The sequence below is a fragment of the Eleginops maclovinus genome, chromosome 16 (assembly GCF_036324505.1).
Source record: "Eleginops maclovinus isolate JMC-PN-2008 ecotype Puerto Natales chromosome 16, JC_Emac_rtc_rv5, whole genome shotgun sequence".
Classification (NCBI taxonomy): Eukaryota; Metazoa; Chordata; class Actinopteri; order Perciformes; family Eleginopidae; genus Eleginops; species Eleginops maclovinus.
This window is the reverse complement of record NC_086364.1, coordinates 2,221,779-2,239,663: the sequence shown is the minus strand read 5'-3', so window position 1 is coordinate 2,239,663 and position 17,885 is coordinate 2,221,779. Positions and strand designations below refer to the sequence as shown.

Here is a 17,885-nt window from a genome sequence, read left to right as displayed (position 1 = left end):
GTCCACGACTTAAATGATGTACCACTTGAAAAACGCGCATCAGACCCTGGTTAGTGGGGGTGCATCCTGCTATCGGTCTCAACCATAGACTGTATATACAGTCTATGGTCTCAACCTAGCATCAACTCGGTGTTAGCACGGAGGAGCTGCGATGCACAACGAGCAGAGAAAATAGGCTCTGTGCACTAGCTCCGTGACGTACTTCCGATCCGGCCAGTGATCGGCAAGTCAGTTTCCGGTTAACTTCCGGCTTCATCCGCAGCACCATGAACTTTACTAGATGTCTACAGAATCTGCCAAGGATATCAATAAATGATGTTCACCGTATCGTGGACGCCCACTCCCCTGCTCCCAAGAACAAGAGGGAAAAGGGGTTTCGCCTCTATATCTCAAGTTACCTACACCAGTACGAGGGTAAGTTGTGGCAACGTTAACTTGCCAGCTAACCTTACCACAGTGCTACTTTTAAGCTTTGCATTTGTTTCGTACTTTCGTATTAATCATATATTCCTTACTTACCTGTGAAGATATTTAGCCATGCAGACAGATGTTTTCAGATGTATTAACTTTATGTCTCTCTCAGTGTCAGGAATAGATCAGGGCACTGTATTACAGATCCATGAAGAAAGTTGATAAGCCTCACAGTTTGAGTGTACGGTAAAGCTAGGATCGATAAGAAAACAGCTGTTGCTTTGATAACCCAGTGTTCCCTGTTCCTGGGGATTCAGCTAAGGTAATTCAAATTTAATGTAACTCTTAGTAGAATATAAACAATGACTAGAGAAGGCAGGTAAGTTAACTTAGCTGCTCCCCGCTGGGTTACTGTGTTCTGATTAATATGATTCTAGTTCTTTTTGCAGGCTCTTGTGCCTTCACTGTCATTAGCTGTGTTCTGCTTAAACTCAGTCATTCATTTAAGGTGCAAGCTGGTGTTGTATGTACAGTATTAGGTTATCATGAATAACATAAATAAATCAGTCAACCACAAATCAAATGCAATGACTCAGCAAAATTGTTCTAGTGCAGTTGGCATATTAAAGAAAATATCAATATAAAATCTAACATGTGATATTTGTACATTCAGTGGCTATTACAGGTAGAAATGATGAAAAAGGTTGCGTCCTAAAAGAATGATTGAAAAAAATGAAACAAGCCATTATTAACAAGTAGTAACTTTGACATTTTACTTATGCAGGTGGTACTGAAAGATTCCAGTCCTGTGGAGCTGATGCATGACAGCTGCACATGTGTGGCTGGAGCAGCTTTATGTAACCGCTGTGTGGCTTTGCTGATTCAATCAGCCCACTATTCTCAGCTCAAGTTGCCAGTGGTGCCCCCTGTGCTAAGCTGTACCGAGGGAGAGCAGCAATGGCACAAGCCCAGAACTTTTGGTAAGTGAAGAAAAAAGCCATATTTACCTATTGCACATTCATTATACACATGTTGGTGATTCCTAAACTATATCCTATGTAACTTGACAGGGTGTAAAGCCAGGCCCTGTGGATAAGATGGCAGTGCTATCTGCGAAGCCAAAGTGTGGAGCAATAACAGAGGGTGTAAGGTAAAAGCTGAATATGGTAGATTTATTACTGTTTGTAAAAAAAAAAATTGTATGACACTTGTATACATTTTCTGCTCCATCTAGAAGCACACTCTACAAAGCCCTCAGTGGGGATTTACCTGATCTCTCCATCCTTCAGGTGAGTAGGGATATAACAATTCACAGGACATTATGATGTCAACCAAATTTCTTACACCTACACCAGTGTTTCAAAGTTGGGGCATTTTTCTCATTGAAGAAACTGGGAATGTTCATGGTATGATAATCATAATTGGTTACATTTCTAGGTGTCAGAGGTGTTTAAGGACTTCTCCGCAGCTGAGGCTCCGATGATCTGCAGCATGGGCATCAGCTGTGAAATTCCTCTGGCTGACTCTGCCCTTGGCCAGGTTCAGGCTGGAAGTGCATTGTCCTATCAGCAACCACCAACAGCCAAGAGAGACCTGTCCTTCCATGCTGCTCCACCACCTCCATCTCTGCCTCTTGAAGACTACCGCCTGCAGCCATCCAGTTGCATGTTCGTCTGTAGAGACTCACAACAGCTACACCTCAAAAGTCTGGAAGTCACTTGGGACATGGCACACACATTTGAGTGTGCTACCAGAGCACAACGTTCATGTGGTGAATGGCATCAGTTAAGGAGGCCTAGACTTACTGCCTCACGGTTCAGGGAGATCTGTCAGGTCAGAGAAGGCGCTGAAGAGAGTCTGGCTGACCGGATACTGCAGGGGACCCGCCAGACTTCAGCAATGAAGAGGGGGCTTGAAATGGAGGCAGATGCCATCTGGGAGTACTGTCAGATGAAGAGGGTCAACCACTACCCCTGTGGATTTGTAATCCACCCTGACGCCCCTTGGATGGGGGCATCTCCAGATGGGTTAATTTTTGACACTTCTGAGCCATGTCAGTTTGGTTTGATTGAGATGAAATGTCCGAATGTCAAAAGCTACATTGACTGCCCATATCTCAAAATGAATTCAGGAAAATTGGAGCTCAAAAAAACACATGCCTATTACTCACAAGTGCAAGGGCAAATGCTCATCACAGGAATGAAGTGGTGTGATTTTGTTGTCTCAGCTGAGGAAGACATTCTAATCCAAAGAATTTACAGAGACCCTGACATGCTGGATGTCATCAAAGAGAAAGTCGACAGGTTCTTTTTCTATGTCTACATGCAGAAGTGCATGTAATGTGTTTGCTTCGTTTTGTTAGGGCAATATGTAAAGCGACTTTGAGTACCATTAAAAGTGCTATGTAAGTCTGATTTATTATTATTATTAATGTAAATGTTTATTTTAAACTTGTATATACTTATGATGCATTGATTGATGATTGTGTAACAAAGTGTGTTGACATTATTGCAGATTTACAAAACATGACTTTATTAAAATTGAATATGAAGCAAAAGAGAAACGGAAGTTAACCGGAAACTGACTTGCCGATCACTGGCCAGATCGGAAGTACGTCACGGGGCTGGTGCACAGAGCCTATTACTTCCGGCTTCTAGCTGCAAGCTCCGCTACTTAAGAGCACAGCAGCGCATATTTTCAACTTCAACCATTGAACGGATCCGGTTGAACTGCGACAAGAGTTGTCCATCTTATAATACATCTCTCAATGAGGAAAACACGCTGTGTTTTTGGTATGTTCACTGCATTTTTAATATAGCCTATAAATAGTGAATTTTAATATAAAAATATGAATGATTAATCGAAAATCAATCGTTAATTCTCCTGACGATCGATTAAGACAATTTAATCGAATGCCCATCCCTAATGTCAGCAGAATTAAAGACACATGCTCATTACCTTAGTAAGGACATACAGAATGAGCTGATACAGCTTGTGAGTGGCAAGATTCTCACAACTATTGTGACTCAAGTGAGAGACTCAAAATACTTCTCCATTATCTTAGATTGTACCCCTGACATCAGTCACCAGGAGCAGATGTGCATTATCCTCAGAAGTGTGGCTTTAAAGGGACATCCAGAGATAAAGGAGCACTTCCTCGGCTTTGTGAATGTTGAGGCTACAACTGGCTTAAGTCTGTCTACAGTCATCTTGGACAAGCTGACTGATCTGAAAATTCCATTTGACAATTGCAGAGGGCAAGCCTATGACAATGGGGCCAATATGAAAGGTAAACACCAAGGAGTACAAGCCAGCCTGTTGAGAATGAATCCCAGAGCTGTGTTTGTTCCATGTGGTGCACACACATTAAACCTCATCATTGCAGATGCTGCCAAATCCTCCAAAGATACTGTTGTTTTTTTTGGCTATGTACAAAAGCTGTTCACCTTTTTTTCTGCTGGCACACAAAGGTGGAATATCTTGAAACAACATGTGAACATAACAGTGAAGTCATGGACTGACACAAGATGGGAGAGCAGGCTTCAAAGTGTCCATTCAGTCAGGTATCAGGCCTCTGAGATTTGAGAAGCCTTACTGGAAGCCAGACAGAAGATTAATTAATGAATTAATCCTGTGGCGAAAGTGGAGGCACAGTCACTTGCAGAGGCAGTTGGTTCTTACCGCTTCTTGATTTGCTGTGTAGTGTGGTGTGAGATACTGTCAAGAACAAATATAGTGAACAAGCTCCTCCAATCTGCTTCAATGCAGCTTGACGTAGCTGTGCAGTTAATCTCAAATGCAAAAGCCTCTCTCACTCAATACTGGGACACTGGATTCTCAGATGTCCAGACAACAGCCAGAAGCATTTGTGAGGAAATGAATGTAGAAGCTGTTTTGAAGGACAAGAGGCTGAGAACCAGCAAAAAGCATTTTAGCTACGAAGCACCTGATGAGCCAGTGGCTGATGCACTGCGGAATCTTGAGTTCAACTTCTTCAACATTGTTGTTGACTCCACAATAGCATCCATTGATGAACGATTTGAAACTCTGAACCAGGTGAAGACTAAATATGGAGTAGTGCTAAATTTCAGTACTGCATGTCAGATGTCCAGTAACTCCTTAAAGGCTCAGTGTATGGAACTTGAGAAAACCTTCAACCAAGACTGTGACATCAGTGGAGTTGATCTGGCAAACGAAATCAAGAATTTACCTGACCTACCATCAGCTAATATGACTGCCTTTGAGCTGCTTTCTTTCCTTTGTGAGAAAAATGTGGAGGAACTCTATCCTAACCTTTGGATAGCCCTGAGAATTGCTGTCACTCTGCCTCTGACAGTTGCCTCAGCTGAGAAGAGCTTCAGCAAGTTAAACATGATCAAAAACTATCTGAGATCTTCCATGTCCCAGGAACGTCTGAGTGGTTTGGCCATCATGAGCATCAACCATGATGTGGGGAAGCAAATATCATATGATGACATTATTGATGATTTTGCATCCAGAAAGTGCAGAAAGGGACACTTTTAATGGTGAGTAATTTGTTACACATTTAGTTCGATTTGATTTGGTCTGTATTTATTTTGAGTTAGATTAACAGGTGGCGACACTAGTGCAATATGTTTAGAGGGGGATGAGTGGAAGCACTGAGTGTCAGGTGCGACTGTTCAGTTAAGAAGGCCCCTTAGCAGAATTTTGCCTAGGGCCCCATGGAGGTCTGAACCGGCTCTGCTTGTGGGTATATGGTTATGTATGTATGTAATTTTCTACATTCGCCGTGATGTGGTGAGTTTAGCCTGCTACGCTAATATGTTAACGTAGTTATGTGCGTGCAGGTTACACAACGTACTTGTACTTATTACTTTCATGTTCTCTTTTGTTTCAGACCACACACACACACACACACACACACACACACACACACACACACACACACACACACACACACACACACACACACACACACACACACACACACACACACACACACACACACACACACACAAACATATACAAACCCCCTGTAACCATACGTCTGTTGCCCATTGGTGGCTTGAATATACGTCAATACAAGTGGTAAACCCAAGTAACACAGAACGTATAGAGAACGTTGGCCTTTGGTTCTCTAAAGGTTAGTTAGAACCAAACCGTTTAGAGAACGTTCCCTCTTGGTTATGCAGAGACCTAACAAAGCCTAACGTTCCCCAAACGTTTAAGGAACCAGCCAACCAAAACGTTATCCTGTAATTGCACTGTTATTGCCACACAACGTTGTTTGGTTGTCTTTTGGTTGATCTGAGAACTAGGCCTATTAGTGCTGACAATAAAGTTTGTGTTTCATTGATATTTTACACTTAGGCTACTCATTTGCATGTAGCCTATGCAAAGTGCTTTAAGATAGATAGATAGATAATTATAAAATAAAAATTGATGGTGGATCAACCACTGAAAGAATTAAAGTTGAAAAAATGTCATTGAATCAACATTGTATTATGGTTGGATTGGATGGCACTGCTCTAGGTGAATTTGATGGGACGGGGTGTCATATATTTTAAATTAAACACAATGTGCTGTGGACAATTGATTGTGATGTTTTTATCATGGGTAAATCTTAGGCCAGGTGCGTAACCAGTAAGGAAAAAAAAGCATCTAAGTAAGAAAAAAACAAATATCTCAGTCACCTATAGACTTATTGGAACGGTCCAAATAGCGGCCGTTACAGAACTTTCAGTCAGCCAGCGCGCCATTTCTTCAATTCTCTGCTTTCCTCCTCGCTTGTGGTAAGTTTGAACTGGATTTTGTGCTGCCACTAACGACACATTTTCTATCAACTATTTTAAAAAATCAAGTGTTTGTTATTTCGTTGTGTCGTGTTTACACTTGTGTGCATTAAAACATTACTGCCAAATATATCCTGTTTAAAGCCAAACCGTCGCCAAAATGCATTCTAGGGTCTTTTTGTGAATGTACTTGATTCAAACGTTTGTTTGAAAGGATATTGACGACAAAAGCTGCACTTTTAAGATTGACTGTTAAGTTTTAGGGTCAAATGGCTTTTTGAATGGGTGCAAAGTGCTACTGCTAATCAAAATCGCTATTTTTAAAATGGAGGGCTTGACACAACATGACACTTTGCGTGTAGTATTATAGGGCCCCTACACATGAACTCGAGCATTGAGAACATTGTTGGTGTGCAAAGAGTTTGCTTAAAAGACGTTTTTGTTAGTACAGGCCCTGATCGCCTTGTCTTTGGGTTGCTGCCATATGTTCCAGCGTTAAAAACGTTATTTTCTTGTACACAAACAAGGTTCCAGAAGAGCCAGAGTGGCATGTACCAACAAGTTCTGTCAGCAGGGATGGTTCTGCGTCAGACTTAGAAATGTGGGACACACCTATGGATGATACCAGTGACCCCTACAGTGAGAAAAACCACCCACAATGCTCAGTTAGGAACTTATTACAACACTGGGCCTTGAAACACCACATTCCACACTCTGCACTTGATGAGTTTCTTGTAGGATTAAAAGCCAATGGGCACCCAGAGCTACCTTCAACAACCAGAACCCCGTTATCAACCCCAAGAGATATCAGGTCAGCCACAGTATCGGGAATGGAGTATGTCCACTTTGGTTTAAGGAGAACTATCGAAGGACAACTCAACCACTACCCAGAGGAGGTTCTGAAAAAACTAAACACACTGGAGTTGTCTCTCAACATTGATGGCCTTCCACTGTTCAAAAGTAGCAAGAACACTCTGTGGCCTGTCTTGTGTGCCATCCATCTGTGTCCAACTCGTGTTTTCCCTGTAACCTTAACATCTGGTCTATCCAAACCTAAAGATTTGGAGTTTCTCAATGATGTGGTTGCAGAAATGCAGGATCTGCTTGAAAATGGAATTCAAGGGAGGACTGTTGTGATGCGTTGTGTTGTATGTGATGCACCAGCCAAGGCAATGGTCAAAGCAACCAAACTGTGCACAGGATACAATGGCTGGGACATATGTACACAGAGAGGGCTATGGGTGGATAGACGTGTAACATACCCTGATATTCTAAACACCATGCGAAACAAAGATGTTCAGAACAGAAATGTCTACTAAGGAGACTGGGGGGCATACTGTTTCCCCATATCTGCAACTTGCCATTGATATGATCAAAATGTTTCCCATTGACTACATGCACCAAGCTTGTTTAGGTGTTATGAGGAAACTGCTGGTGGAATGGGTGAAGGGAAGCAGGAAGGTTAGACTGTCTGCTGGACAGTTTCAAGAGATCAGCAGAAGACTCTGTGGTTTGAAACAATCTATACCAAGATGCTTTACCAGGAAGCCTAGGAACTTGGAAGAAGTGGACCGCTGGAAGGCTACAGAGCTGCGTCAGTTTGCCCTGTATACAGGAAAAATTTTGCTCAAGGACATTCTGTCCAGGCCACGGTATAGGCATTTCATGGCTTTCAGCGTAGCACTGAATATTTTGGTTTCTCCAAACCTGGCATGCAAACACGCAGACTACAGCAGAAGTCTGATAGAGTATTTTGTGTCAAAGACAGCAGAGCTGTATGGTAGGCACTTCATGGTGTATAATGTCCATACCATGCTCCATTTAACAGATGAAGCAGAGCCCTTTGGATGCCTGGATGCACGTAGTGCCTTCCGGTTTGAAAACTACTTGGGACAGCTGAAACGTCTGGTCCGATCGGGAAGAAGACCACTTATTCAAGTGGCCAAAAGGCTCTCCGATATGGAACAGGGTCCAAGCAGCACAGTTCCAGCACAAAAAAAGAAAATCTGTAGACCAAACAATGCATACATCTTGGCAGGTGACAAATGCTGTGAGGCCGTTGAGGAGAGGAATGACATGGTTTTGTGCAAGGTGTTTGATAAGGTGGATCCTCTGTTCACAGATCCTTGTGATTCAAGGATCATCAGTTGCTTCAGAGGGAAAAAGGGAGACTGTCTCATGAAGCTGGTGCCAGAATGTGAACTCACTACACAGGCCTTGATGATTGAGGAGCCACAGAAACAAACAAATGTTTTCTTGACAGTCCTGCATGATTTTTAGGAGATATCCAAACAAACAACTTCAGTCTATTCTTGGAGGGGTTCTTTGAGTGTATTCGCTGTGTACGCTTGCAAAAAATCTGTACTCCGCTAATATGTGATATTCAGTTTTTGAGTCTTGTTTTGATAAAGGGTGGGTTGGGATGGAGTTTTAAAGGGAAATGTACCCACTCCATCCTGATGCTATGTATATCTATTTTTATTCAAAACTAAATAAAAACTGCTTTACAAAAACACCTAAAGGACTTTGTCTGTGACTGTTTCATTAGTGCAATCTATGGTGCTGTATTTGCCATGCTAATGATGCCTTTCTGTTAACAGATGAGCTTCACTGTGGTTGAGTTTACTGACAATGCCATTGAGGTTGTGCCATCTTCATGGGTCGAAAACACTTCTGAGGTATGCGGTTTTGTATTGACGTACTTTGTTTTTCCATTGTAAGTGTCTTTTCACCACATTGTAAGAAAGGATCTGAAATGAGTTGCATTTTTTTTAAACAGGGGGGCTTCCTCTGCTACTGGACACCACTTAATGCGAAAGCATGTAATTAACTGCAGCGAGCCAAACAGAAGCTGGGCTAAACATCCAGTCAAGAAACTATGGTACACAACAGGTGAGCTATCTTTGCCATGCACTATATAGAATATAATCATAAAGTTTTCTCTGTATGGAAATACTGCTTTGTTCTGCTACTGGCTCAGAAACATGTTTCTCCTTACATAGATTCCTACACCAAAGCAGACCGGAAATGTCTGCGACTGATGGACTCTTCAAGTGTTGAGACAGAAGATGACGCAAATATTCATCAATCAAGGCTGCGTAGACGCCCAAGGAGATTCAATTCAGACTCCTCTAGTGATGGTAAGATCTCTTCAGTACAGACTACATTATGTACACAATTCAATGGACGTTTCCCAATCGGTACACGTTATATGGTCTTTCTTTCCAGATGATTCCAATCCAACGGCAAGAAAGCACTCCAGGACTGTGGTTATGTCTGGAAGCCCTGTGGGTAAATTAACAGTTATCAAGTCATCTTGCATAGCTTCGAGCTAACATTCATGAGGAATAACCTGGTGCATGTTATGTGACTGATCTGATGTGATTTTGTGCCTTTTTCAGGTCAGCAGATTTCTCTGCCTACACCACCGTCATGTAAGGTTGTTTTTTTTAATTGTCTGATGTGTTAGCGAGGGAGGGACTCGGAGTAGAACCGCTGCTCCTTCGCGTTGAAAGGAGCCAGTTGAGGTGGTTCGGGCACCTAGTGAGGATGCCACCTGGGCGCCTCCCTAGGGAGGTGTTCCAGGCACGTCCAGCTGGGAAGAGACCGAGGGGTAGACCTAGGACCAGGTGGAGGGATTATATCTCTTCGCTGGCCTGGGAGCGTCTTGGAATCCCCCAGTCAGAGCTGGTTGATGTGGCCAGGGAAAGGAAAGTTTGGGGCTCTCTGCTGGAGCTGATACCTCCGCGACCCTGACGGAAAAGCGGGAGAAGATGGCTGGATGGATGGATGGATGGATGTGTTAGCATAGGTTCATGTTTCGCAAATACCATGTATAAGAAGCCCAATTTAAATGAACTGACATTCATATCCACTTTCTTTTCAGATGGGTCAAAACCACTCACACATGTAGCCAGTCACTCGACCAGACATGTAGCCAGTCATCAGATGGATACATCTCTGAACCCAGTTCGAAGTAGAGTTGCTTTGAATTTTCCCTTTACAGTCTGAATACAAATTCCTGACCAAGAAGGCAAAAAATAACATCGTCTTTTCAAAAACTTCAGCAATGACTCATGCTGCAGAGGAAGGGGCCTCAGGCTCTCAGATTGAGATAAGTACTTTATACACACTTAAGATGCTCACATAGGAAAGTATATCATGTATAAAAACTCAAATGAATTCCATCACAAATGTCCCCGTAGTCATGGAAGCACACATGGGCTGCATGATGAGGAGGATCGATGCTTTGGAGGCTATGGTCGAAGCCCTCATCTCTAGAACACACTTGCCTCAGCCTCTGCTTCAGGCAGAAGATCTCTTGTTGGCACCCTGCAGAACAGTAGACGAGCTAGAGGAGTTGGACAGGAGTCTGGCTCAAGAAGACAGGAGGAACAAAATGGTATAATCCTGTATAAAATAAATAACCGTACTGATTTGGCTTATAAAATGTGATTGTATAAGCTCTCCACGTTCATTTTCATTGTATAATTATGTTTTTTACAGCAACATTTCCTTGGAACCATTGGAGGGGCAAGTACAGGGGCAGCCATTCGACGTATTCTACGGCGAGTGGCAACCAACGATGTCCTGGCCCAGTACAGCCTGAGGGGGAGAAGGGCCAAAAAGTCCTTCCAAGACTTAGCGCTATGCAAGATAATAAGAGGTAAGTGTTTATATATTGTTCACATCAGTTTCATGCCAAGCTTGACTGATGAGATGTAGATGTGTTACTTTTTGACTTCTACCTGTAGCGGCCTGTGTGAAGAACTTCCCTGGCCAGACCGAAGCTGAGGTCGAGGAGTGCATTGGGCACGTGCTCAAGTCTGCTCCACACAGACGGTAAATTCAACTTCTGTCTCTATTTTCTCAGTTGGTGAATGTTCAAAATAATTCAATAAACTGGAAATCTTTGAATCATAAGATAAGAAATGTCTGGGTTGGTAGTAGGGTGTTTTTTGTGAACTTATGTCCATTCTTCTTGTGTTTCAACTTTTGTTTCTTATTCTTTTTAGGCCAGCTGGTCAGCAACACTGAAGATGCCGGACCGGCAGTCAAGAAGTTCTGCACCAATTCTGCACCTTTTCTTTAGATATTACTTTTGTTTTTGAATTGTATTATTGGCTTATATTGTTGTATTTTTCTATTTTGTTATCTTTATTTTATTTAGCATTTACATTTTGTATTAAACTTGTATTTTATTATATTTTCAAGTCCTGCCAAATTTGCCTGTTCATTCATCACTGACAATATTCTCAGGTAAATAGTTGTCATATGCAACCAAAACCTAACCAAAAAATAACATGCTACAGACATTACAATGTTAGGGGAACGCTGAGGGAACCAACATGTAACCGACAAGGTTAAGGGAACGTTAGGGGAACGCTGAGGGAGCCAACAAGGTTGGGGGATGTTAGGAGAACGTTAGGGGAACCAAACATGTAACCAACAGCTAACGTTTAGAGAACGTAAAAAACGTTTGCCGCTGCAACCAAGTGGCAACCAAAACCTAAACCAAAAGTAACGTTCAGGGAACCAAACTGGAACCAAAGGCTTACGTAGCTACAACGTTCTGGGCAAGGATGGATTACTGCATGGGCCTACCGGGCCCAGGCCAAGGGGGCGCTGAAGCCCAAGCCTCCGCGCTACCATTTCAATATAGTCTCTACAACAATTAAACCCCCCCAAATTAAATAGAATAGCATATGATAGGTCATATAGTGCTCCTGAACCACAGCTTATCAATGTTATTCATCCCTAATATCGGAAAAGGGCCCTTAAATCAGTTAGAATGGGGTAGGATATACCATAAAGCAGGGGTTCCCAACCTTTTGCAAGCTGGCCCCCCCTTTCGAAGGTTAGAATATTGTCAAGCCTTGATGACGATGCATGATTTCAAGCAGTTTTCTTATGAGTGATGTGATCTGTGTGATGCAGGGGTTTGGGCCCCTTGCATTGCACCTGCTTATTTTTGACTTATGTGCTTATGTGTGTTCTTTGACTTGTTGTAAATCCTCAAGATACACGTGAATAAAATTCAACTGTGCTTTTAGCGCAACCTTTAACACCACTGATTTGCTCATGAGGGTGAAGTTAGCGTGGTGCTTCTTTTGGGGGGGGCTTTTCTCGTCGTCACAGGCCCAGGGGCCCAATGACTCTTAATCCGTTCCTGGTTCTGGGAACGAAAAATGGCTAGTAGGGAATCATCCTGTCGTCCACTCCTTGCCTTCTCCAACGTACACCTCATACCTTGAACCTCCTGGCCGTGAAGCAGTGTTCTGACCGACACTAAAGAGTGTGTGCGATGACAAAACTTGAATAGCCCCTTTACTGTCCTACACATCCACTAACCCTCACCCACAAACCTGAAGGAGCTGGTAAGCGCCACAGCAGAGAGAGGAGAATCTGTACATAGGACCACAGTAAGCCGTACACTCCACAGAGCTGGGCTTTATGGAAGAGTCGCCAGAAAGAAGCCATTGCTTAAGGAAAAAAAATAAGAAAATATGATGAAGAAGTTATGAGGGGTGCTAAATACAGGGAAAAACTTGAGGAAACTTTCAGTTTGCTAGAGGTTTGAGGCTTGGGTGGTTTAGTCAAAACCCAGACCTTAATCCAACCGAAAATCTGTGGTATGACTTTAAGATGGCTGTACACGAGCGGAACCCATCTAACGAGAAGAAAAATGGAAACAAACATACCCTAAGAGACTTGCAGCTCTTATTACTTCAAAGGATGGCTCTACCAAGTATTGACTTTGTGGGGGGTGAATAGTTATGCAAGCTCACAATTTATAATTTCTTGTTTAACAATTTAAAAAAAAAACTGGAACTGGAAGGTCACCAGTTCAAGTCCCCGAAAGATCAAGTGCTCCCGTGGTGTCCCTGAGCAAGGCACCGTTCCCTACACTGCTCTCCAGGCGCCGTATATGTGGCAGCCCACTGCTCCTAACACTAGGATGGGTCAAATGCAGAATTCAAATTTCCCCACGGGGATTAATAAAAGTACATCTTTCTTACTTTCCACATAGGAGTCGGAGACAAACATGTAGTTCTTTAGTTTAATAACTATTTTGTGAACAGACAGAGAACGTCCAATACAAGCATAACAGGTCACAACAACATTAGCTTCTCCCCCAACCACGGGCTTGCACACGGACCAGCTTTACTATGCAGCATTGTGATTGGCTGAGAGATGGGAGAAGCTAGACTGACACTCACAGCACCCAATACAGGGTCGCTACAGTATCAACTAAAACTAAAAGAAGCCAGCAAGCAATCATAATTAAAGATGAGTATCGGCCTCTTTGTATTTGTTTGCTTTATGCTAATGGAGATTGCATCTTCCATATCAGCATTGTGTTTCTTTTAATTGTAATAACATTTAAAATCCCTACTCTGAATGGATAACTAGACAACAGTGCCACCTATAGACGTCGAAATAGTAACACGCAGGGACTAGGCACATTTCTACTAATAAAGAAATATGTCTTAGTTTATTTCACCTATATTTTACCATGTTGTTTCATTAAGATGCAGTTTCTTTTGAAAGAGAAATCTATTCCAAGAAATGGGAGTGCCAGGATGTTTCATGACACATGATGCATACACAGTTAGATACAAATAATCATATTAAAATACAGCGAAATCAGGGTAGTAATCAAGGCTTGGATTAAAACCATACACTAACCAGACAAGCCCATTCAGACTAAGCATGATTAAAAGGAATAAGTCAGCAACTGACAATTATTTGATTATTGTAATGGCTTTAGACCATAAAATGACAGAAAATAAGGTAATCAATTATACAACTATGGTCAATGTTCATCACACATTATCTGAGCAAAAACATTCATCTTGAAATGACTTAGTTTTTATACAGCGGTCAGAAGCCTAATTTTGTTTTTATAAGTTGCAACAGAGACAAACGCAATTTTCAAGATTCAAGAAGCTTTATTTATCCTGAGGGGAATTGCTGTGCAACAGTTGCAGTACAAAGTGGGAAAATAATACAAAGTGAGAGGTAAAATCAAACTAACATAAAATAAACTAAGTAAGTAAGTAAATGCAACAAAATTACAGTTAATACGTAGGTATATACAATATACAACTATACGCACTGTGCAATTAGCAGCATATATAAAAATAAAACAAGTATAAACTAAATAAAGTGATACAGTGGAATTGGATAAAGTGATACAGTGGAATTGGATAAAGTGATACAGTGGAATTGGATAAAGTGACATTTTGGCCTCAGGACCCAGTGTCTCCACTGTTCCTCTGACCTGAGTTAGATAAGATAAACAGTCTGATGGCCACAGGAAGGAAGGACTTCCTCTGGCGTTCTGTTTTCCACCAGGGGGAAATTCGTCTGTTGCTGAAGTTGCTTCTTTACATCAGAATTTCTTACATAATTACATGTACAAAAATATGAACTAAAAAAAATCACCACTATTAAAATGAAACTGAGATTTATAAATCTTCTGTTGATTCAACTCATTATTTTTTTCATCCAAAATATGTCTTAGGTACAAATATGCAATTTAATTTGATCTGTACAGATAGACTAAACAATATTTTCCATCTCTTGGTGTACATATGGTATTTGACAGTTGCACTTGAATTTTTCACACCAATTTCAATTCTATGTTATTCACAGGACTAAAGGAGCGATTCTGCAAAGAGAAACCTCTGAATGCCACCACAGTTCTGAAGCTTCCTCATATCCCTCTCTCGTTATACAGCCCCGGAAAAAATTGAGACACTACATATTTTTCCTAAATCTTTGTCTTTACATGTATGGTTGCCAGTCCATTGTCTGTTGAATTCCAACACAGAGAAATTGTCAGTAGTTTATAGAATACAACCATTTTCAAAAAAGCATTTAACTCAAAGATAATGCTTAAGTGGTCTGTTACTTTTTTCCGTGGCTGTATAACTGAGGTCATTCACTGGTCAAATATGTCATAACATCTATAGCCATTACTCTCAGCTGTCTCTCAGTGATATGTCAATACTCTGACCATGGGATCAATAACCACAGCACAGTAAACTGGGCTTTTGTTGTTGCTTGTATAACATTTGAACCCAAATATGGCCCATCTGGCTATATAACTGAACTATGCTACAATATTCTACTCAAGCAAATGTACCGCCATGTGACCCACAGGGTAAATTGCCCTTTGATTAGATAGACTTTATTGACTCCTAATTTGAGGAATTGTTTTGTCGCAGCAGCATGTTAACAAGGTGCGCATGAGTAAACAAATCAAATAGTGTTCTGCCCATATGTTGACCCATGCCTGCTGTTAAGAAGGATATTGTAAGAAAAATACTTTTTTGTTATTTATAATATGAACCATTGTTTGGGGATCTGTAGTGATATGATATGAGAGAGAACCTGCTAACTCCACATAGAAGGGCCAAGTCTGCTAACCACTGCAGTACCATCACATTAAAATTGTCAAATTGTATAGTTTTTCCCCTTTTCTATTGTTGGCCCTGTTTAGCTGAATTGGAAAAAAATAAAATAATAAATGTTTTTTAAAAATGGAAAATGTTGCAGGCCATAATTAGACAGGGATACTGCAAAATCATGGTCGGAGTTTAACCAGCTTTGATTTTCTGCCTGACCTGTCTGGGCCGGGATTTATTTTCTAAAAACACCCCAGGCTTAAATAATTTTGAAGTTGCGCAAATTTTGGTAGTTTCTAATTTTCAGTTGAGAATATGCTTTAATCGATATACTTCTGTTGTGCGTCATTTAAATATTGATTTACTTATGAAAAGCTGTATGTGGTATGTAGCGTTATGATTAATGCCGCCTATCTTTTCATCGGCACTATAGCCACTCTAGCCACCAGCCTAAACATTTTATGCTTACAGGTTATCATTTTGTAAACAAGTAAGTCATCAAAAACCCTGGGGTCCTTTTGAAATTGACCCTGAAAAGAACACAGAATGGTTGTCTTACATTACACATCTCATGAGTTAGGAGACAAAGAAAAGAAAACAGTCAACGTTCAAAGTAAGGGGAAGAATGACCCAGGTCTCTGGGTTAAGTAAGGAACTAGACTCCCTAGGCCTCCCACATGTCCTCAGTACAAGAAAGAACAAACATTGTTTGGCCTTCAGTGAGGGGAAAAGAGCATGTTTTTCATAGAAAAAACATTGTTTTGATAGTCAAGCTTCTAACATAAAAAGCTGATTGATACAAAGTTTATATGAATACAAAAAAGTAGCCTTCATCAAGAATACAGGGCAACCAGATGTGAACCTTAAACACCACCAGACTCTGACACTGTTCTTTTACATAACATTACATGTTACTTGTAAAACGCTTTAATCCAAAGTAGAATTTCTACATTTACAGACCTAAAAACAGGCGGAGAAAATCAGGACATTGATCAAAATGTTTTAAATGTATTAAGTACATATTCAATTTAAATAAAACTTCAGAAGCCTTTATTGATGTACTGAAAGTGTTTGCGTTGGATAATTCCAGTTTTGCTTGCCTGCTACCTTTAAATCCGCCCAGCCCACTGGAGTGTATAAGTTGATAAACGTATCTTAAAGCAGGCAGGGTTATGCGCCCCCTGGTCAAATTCCATTCATGTGAGAAAATATTAGGCTACATAATTGTTTAAATATTTCAGTTATTCATCTGCCCAGTGGTTTGGCAGTTAGGGTTTGGGCTGGAACTTGTGCACTAATGGTGTCCATAAAAATGTGCTGTGTGGTTGTGTTCACATTTCCCTGTTGGTTATCCAGGTATAAACAAAGTGTTTTAAACATTACACTGCCCCTTTAAACTGCCAATGGACTTAGATTAAGTATACTGTGTAATTGTATTCTTACTCAACTGTCTGCCTTATCCTTGAAGGGCACATGACTATTTACTTCTACATCATCACTAACGCACAATTTCTTAAACGAGAGCGGCCCTAACTCTTTCTTTTAAATATCAGTTTGGCAAAAGATAGCCCAAATAATTTTTCGCAAATTGACTATATTATTATCAGGGGTGTAAAGGAACTGCATTTACTCAAAATTGAGATACTAGTATTTACATTTTTGGTTACTATGGTAGTACTTCTACTCCATTACAGTTCAGAGGTAAATTGTTTACTTTTACTCCACTACCTTTATTTAATATCTTTAAATCCAGATTTGGATTATTGATAAGAAATATAACCAACACTTAAATCAGACTTTAGTTCACCTGGAGTAAATTCAGCAGCTACCCTGCAGTATACAAAGCCATTCAAACTAGCTGCAACTTTACCTAGAACACTTTAATGATCAATAATTATAAAACATATCAGAGATATTATTCTGAAATGGACCAATCAAACAATGACTACTTTTACTGTCGCTACTTTAAGTACATTTAGATGAGAGTACTTTCTACTTTTACCGGAGGAACATTTATATGGTAGGCTACCATATAGAGTAGGGTTATAACCATGGTGACAGTCCATTCTCACCAAATACTCTATTATGTTCTATCCGTCTATTGTAGTTCAAAGGGGAAGTCGTCGCCCCCCCCCCCCCTACACACACACACACACACACACACACACACACACACACACGCACGCACGCACGCACACACACACACACACACACACACACACACACACACACACACACACACGCACACACACACACACAACACCACACTCCGGTGGACCGGATGCTG

At 41.1% G+C, this 17,885-nt stretch overlaps 1 protein-coding gene across 3 annotated transcripts; it reads left to right on the top strand.

Moving 5' to 3' along the window:
• The first annotated feature begins 207 nt into the window (after window positions 1-207).
• On the top strand, window positions 208-11,321 carry LOC134878419 (uncharacterized). 3 transcript variants are annotated; one of them, XR_010167667.1, is made up of 11 exons: window positions 208-414; window positions 8,786-8,863; window positions 8,965-9,077; window positions 9,188-9,325; window positions 9,414-9,476; window positions 9,587-9,619; window positions 10,072-10,161; window positions 10,253-10,587; window positions 10,717-10,851; window positions 10,940-11,027; window positions 11,201-11,321. XR_010167667.1 is itself a non-coding variant. In XM_063904452.1 (10 exons), the coding sequence occupies exons 7-10, from the start codon at window positions 10,363-10,365 to the stop codon at window positions 11,220-11,222; spliced, it is 495 nt and encodes a 164-aa protein (XP_063760522.1). In that variant the 5' UTR covers window positions 208-414; window positions 8,786-8,863; window positions 8,965-9,077; window positions 9,188-9,325; window positions 9,414-9,476; window positions 9,587-10,161; window positions 10,253-10,362; the 3' UTR covers window positions 11,223-11,321. The 3 variants fall into 3 exon arrangements, 1 of the variants encoding a protein (XP_063760522.1); XR_010167668.1 differs by lacking the exon at window positions 208-414 and adding an exon at window positions 8,142-8,223; XM_063904452.1 differs by having other exon boundaries at window positions 9,587-10,161; window positions 10,692-10,851.
• Window positions 11,322-17,885: the final 6,564 nt, after the last annotated feature.

Coding starts and splice junctions, on each gene's coding strand:
- LOC134878419 (XM_063904452.1), top strand. CDS start 10,363: ATGAATTCCATCACAAATGTCCCCGTAGTCATGGAAGCACACATGGGC. Junction 10,588..10,691: donor AAGACAGGAGGAACAAAATG/GTATAATCCTGT, acceptor TGTTTTTTACAG/CAACATTTCCTTGGAACCAT. Junction 11,028..11,200: donor AAGTCTGCTCCACACAGACG/GTAAATTCAACT, acceptor TATTCTTTTTAG/GCCAGCTGGTCAGCAACACT.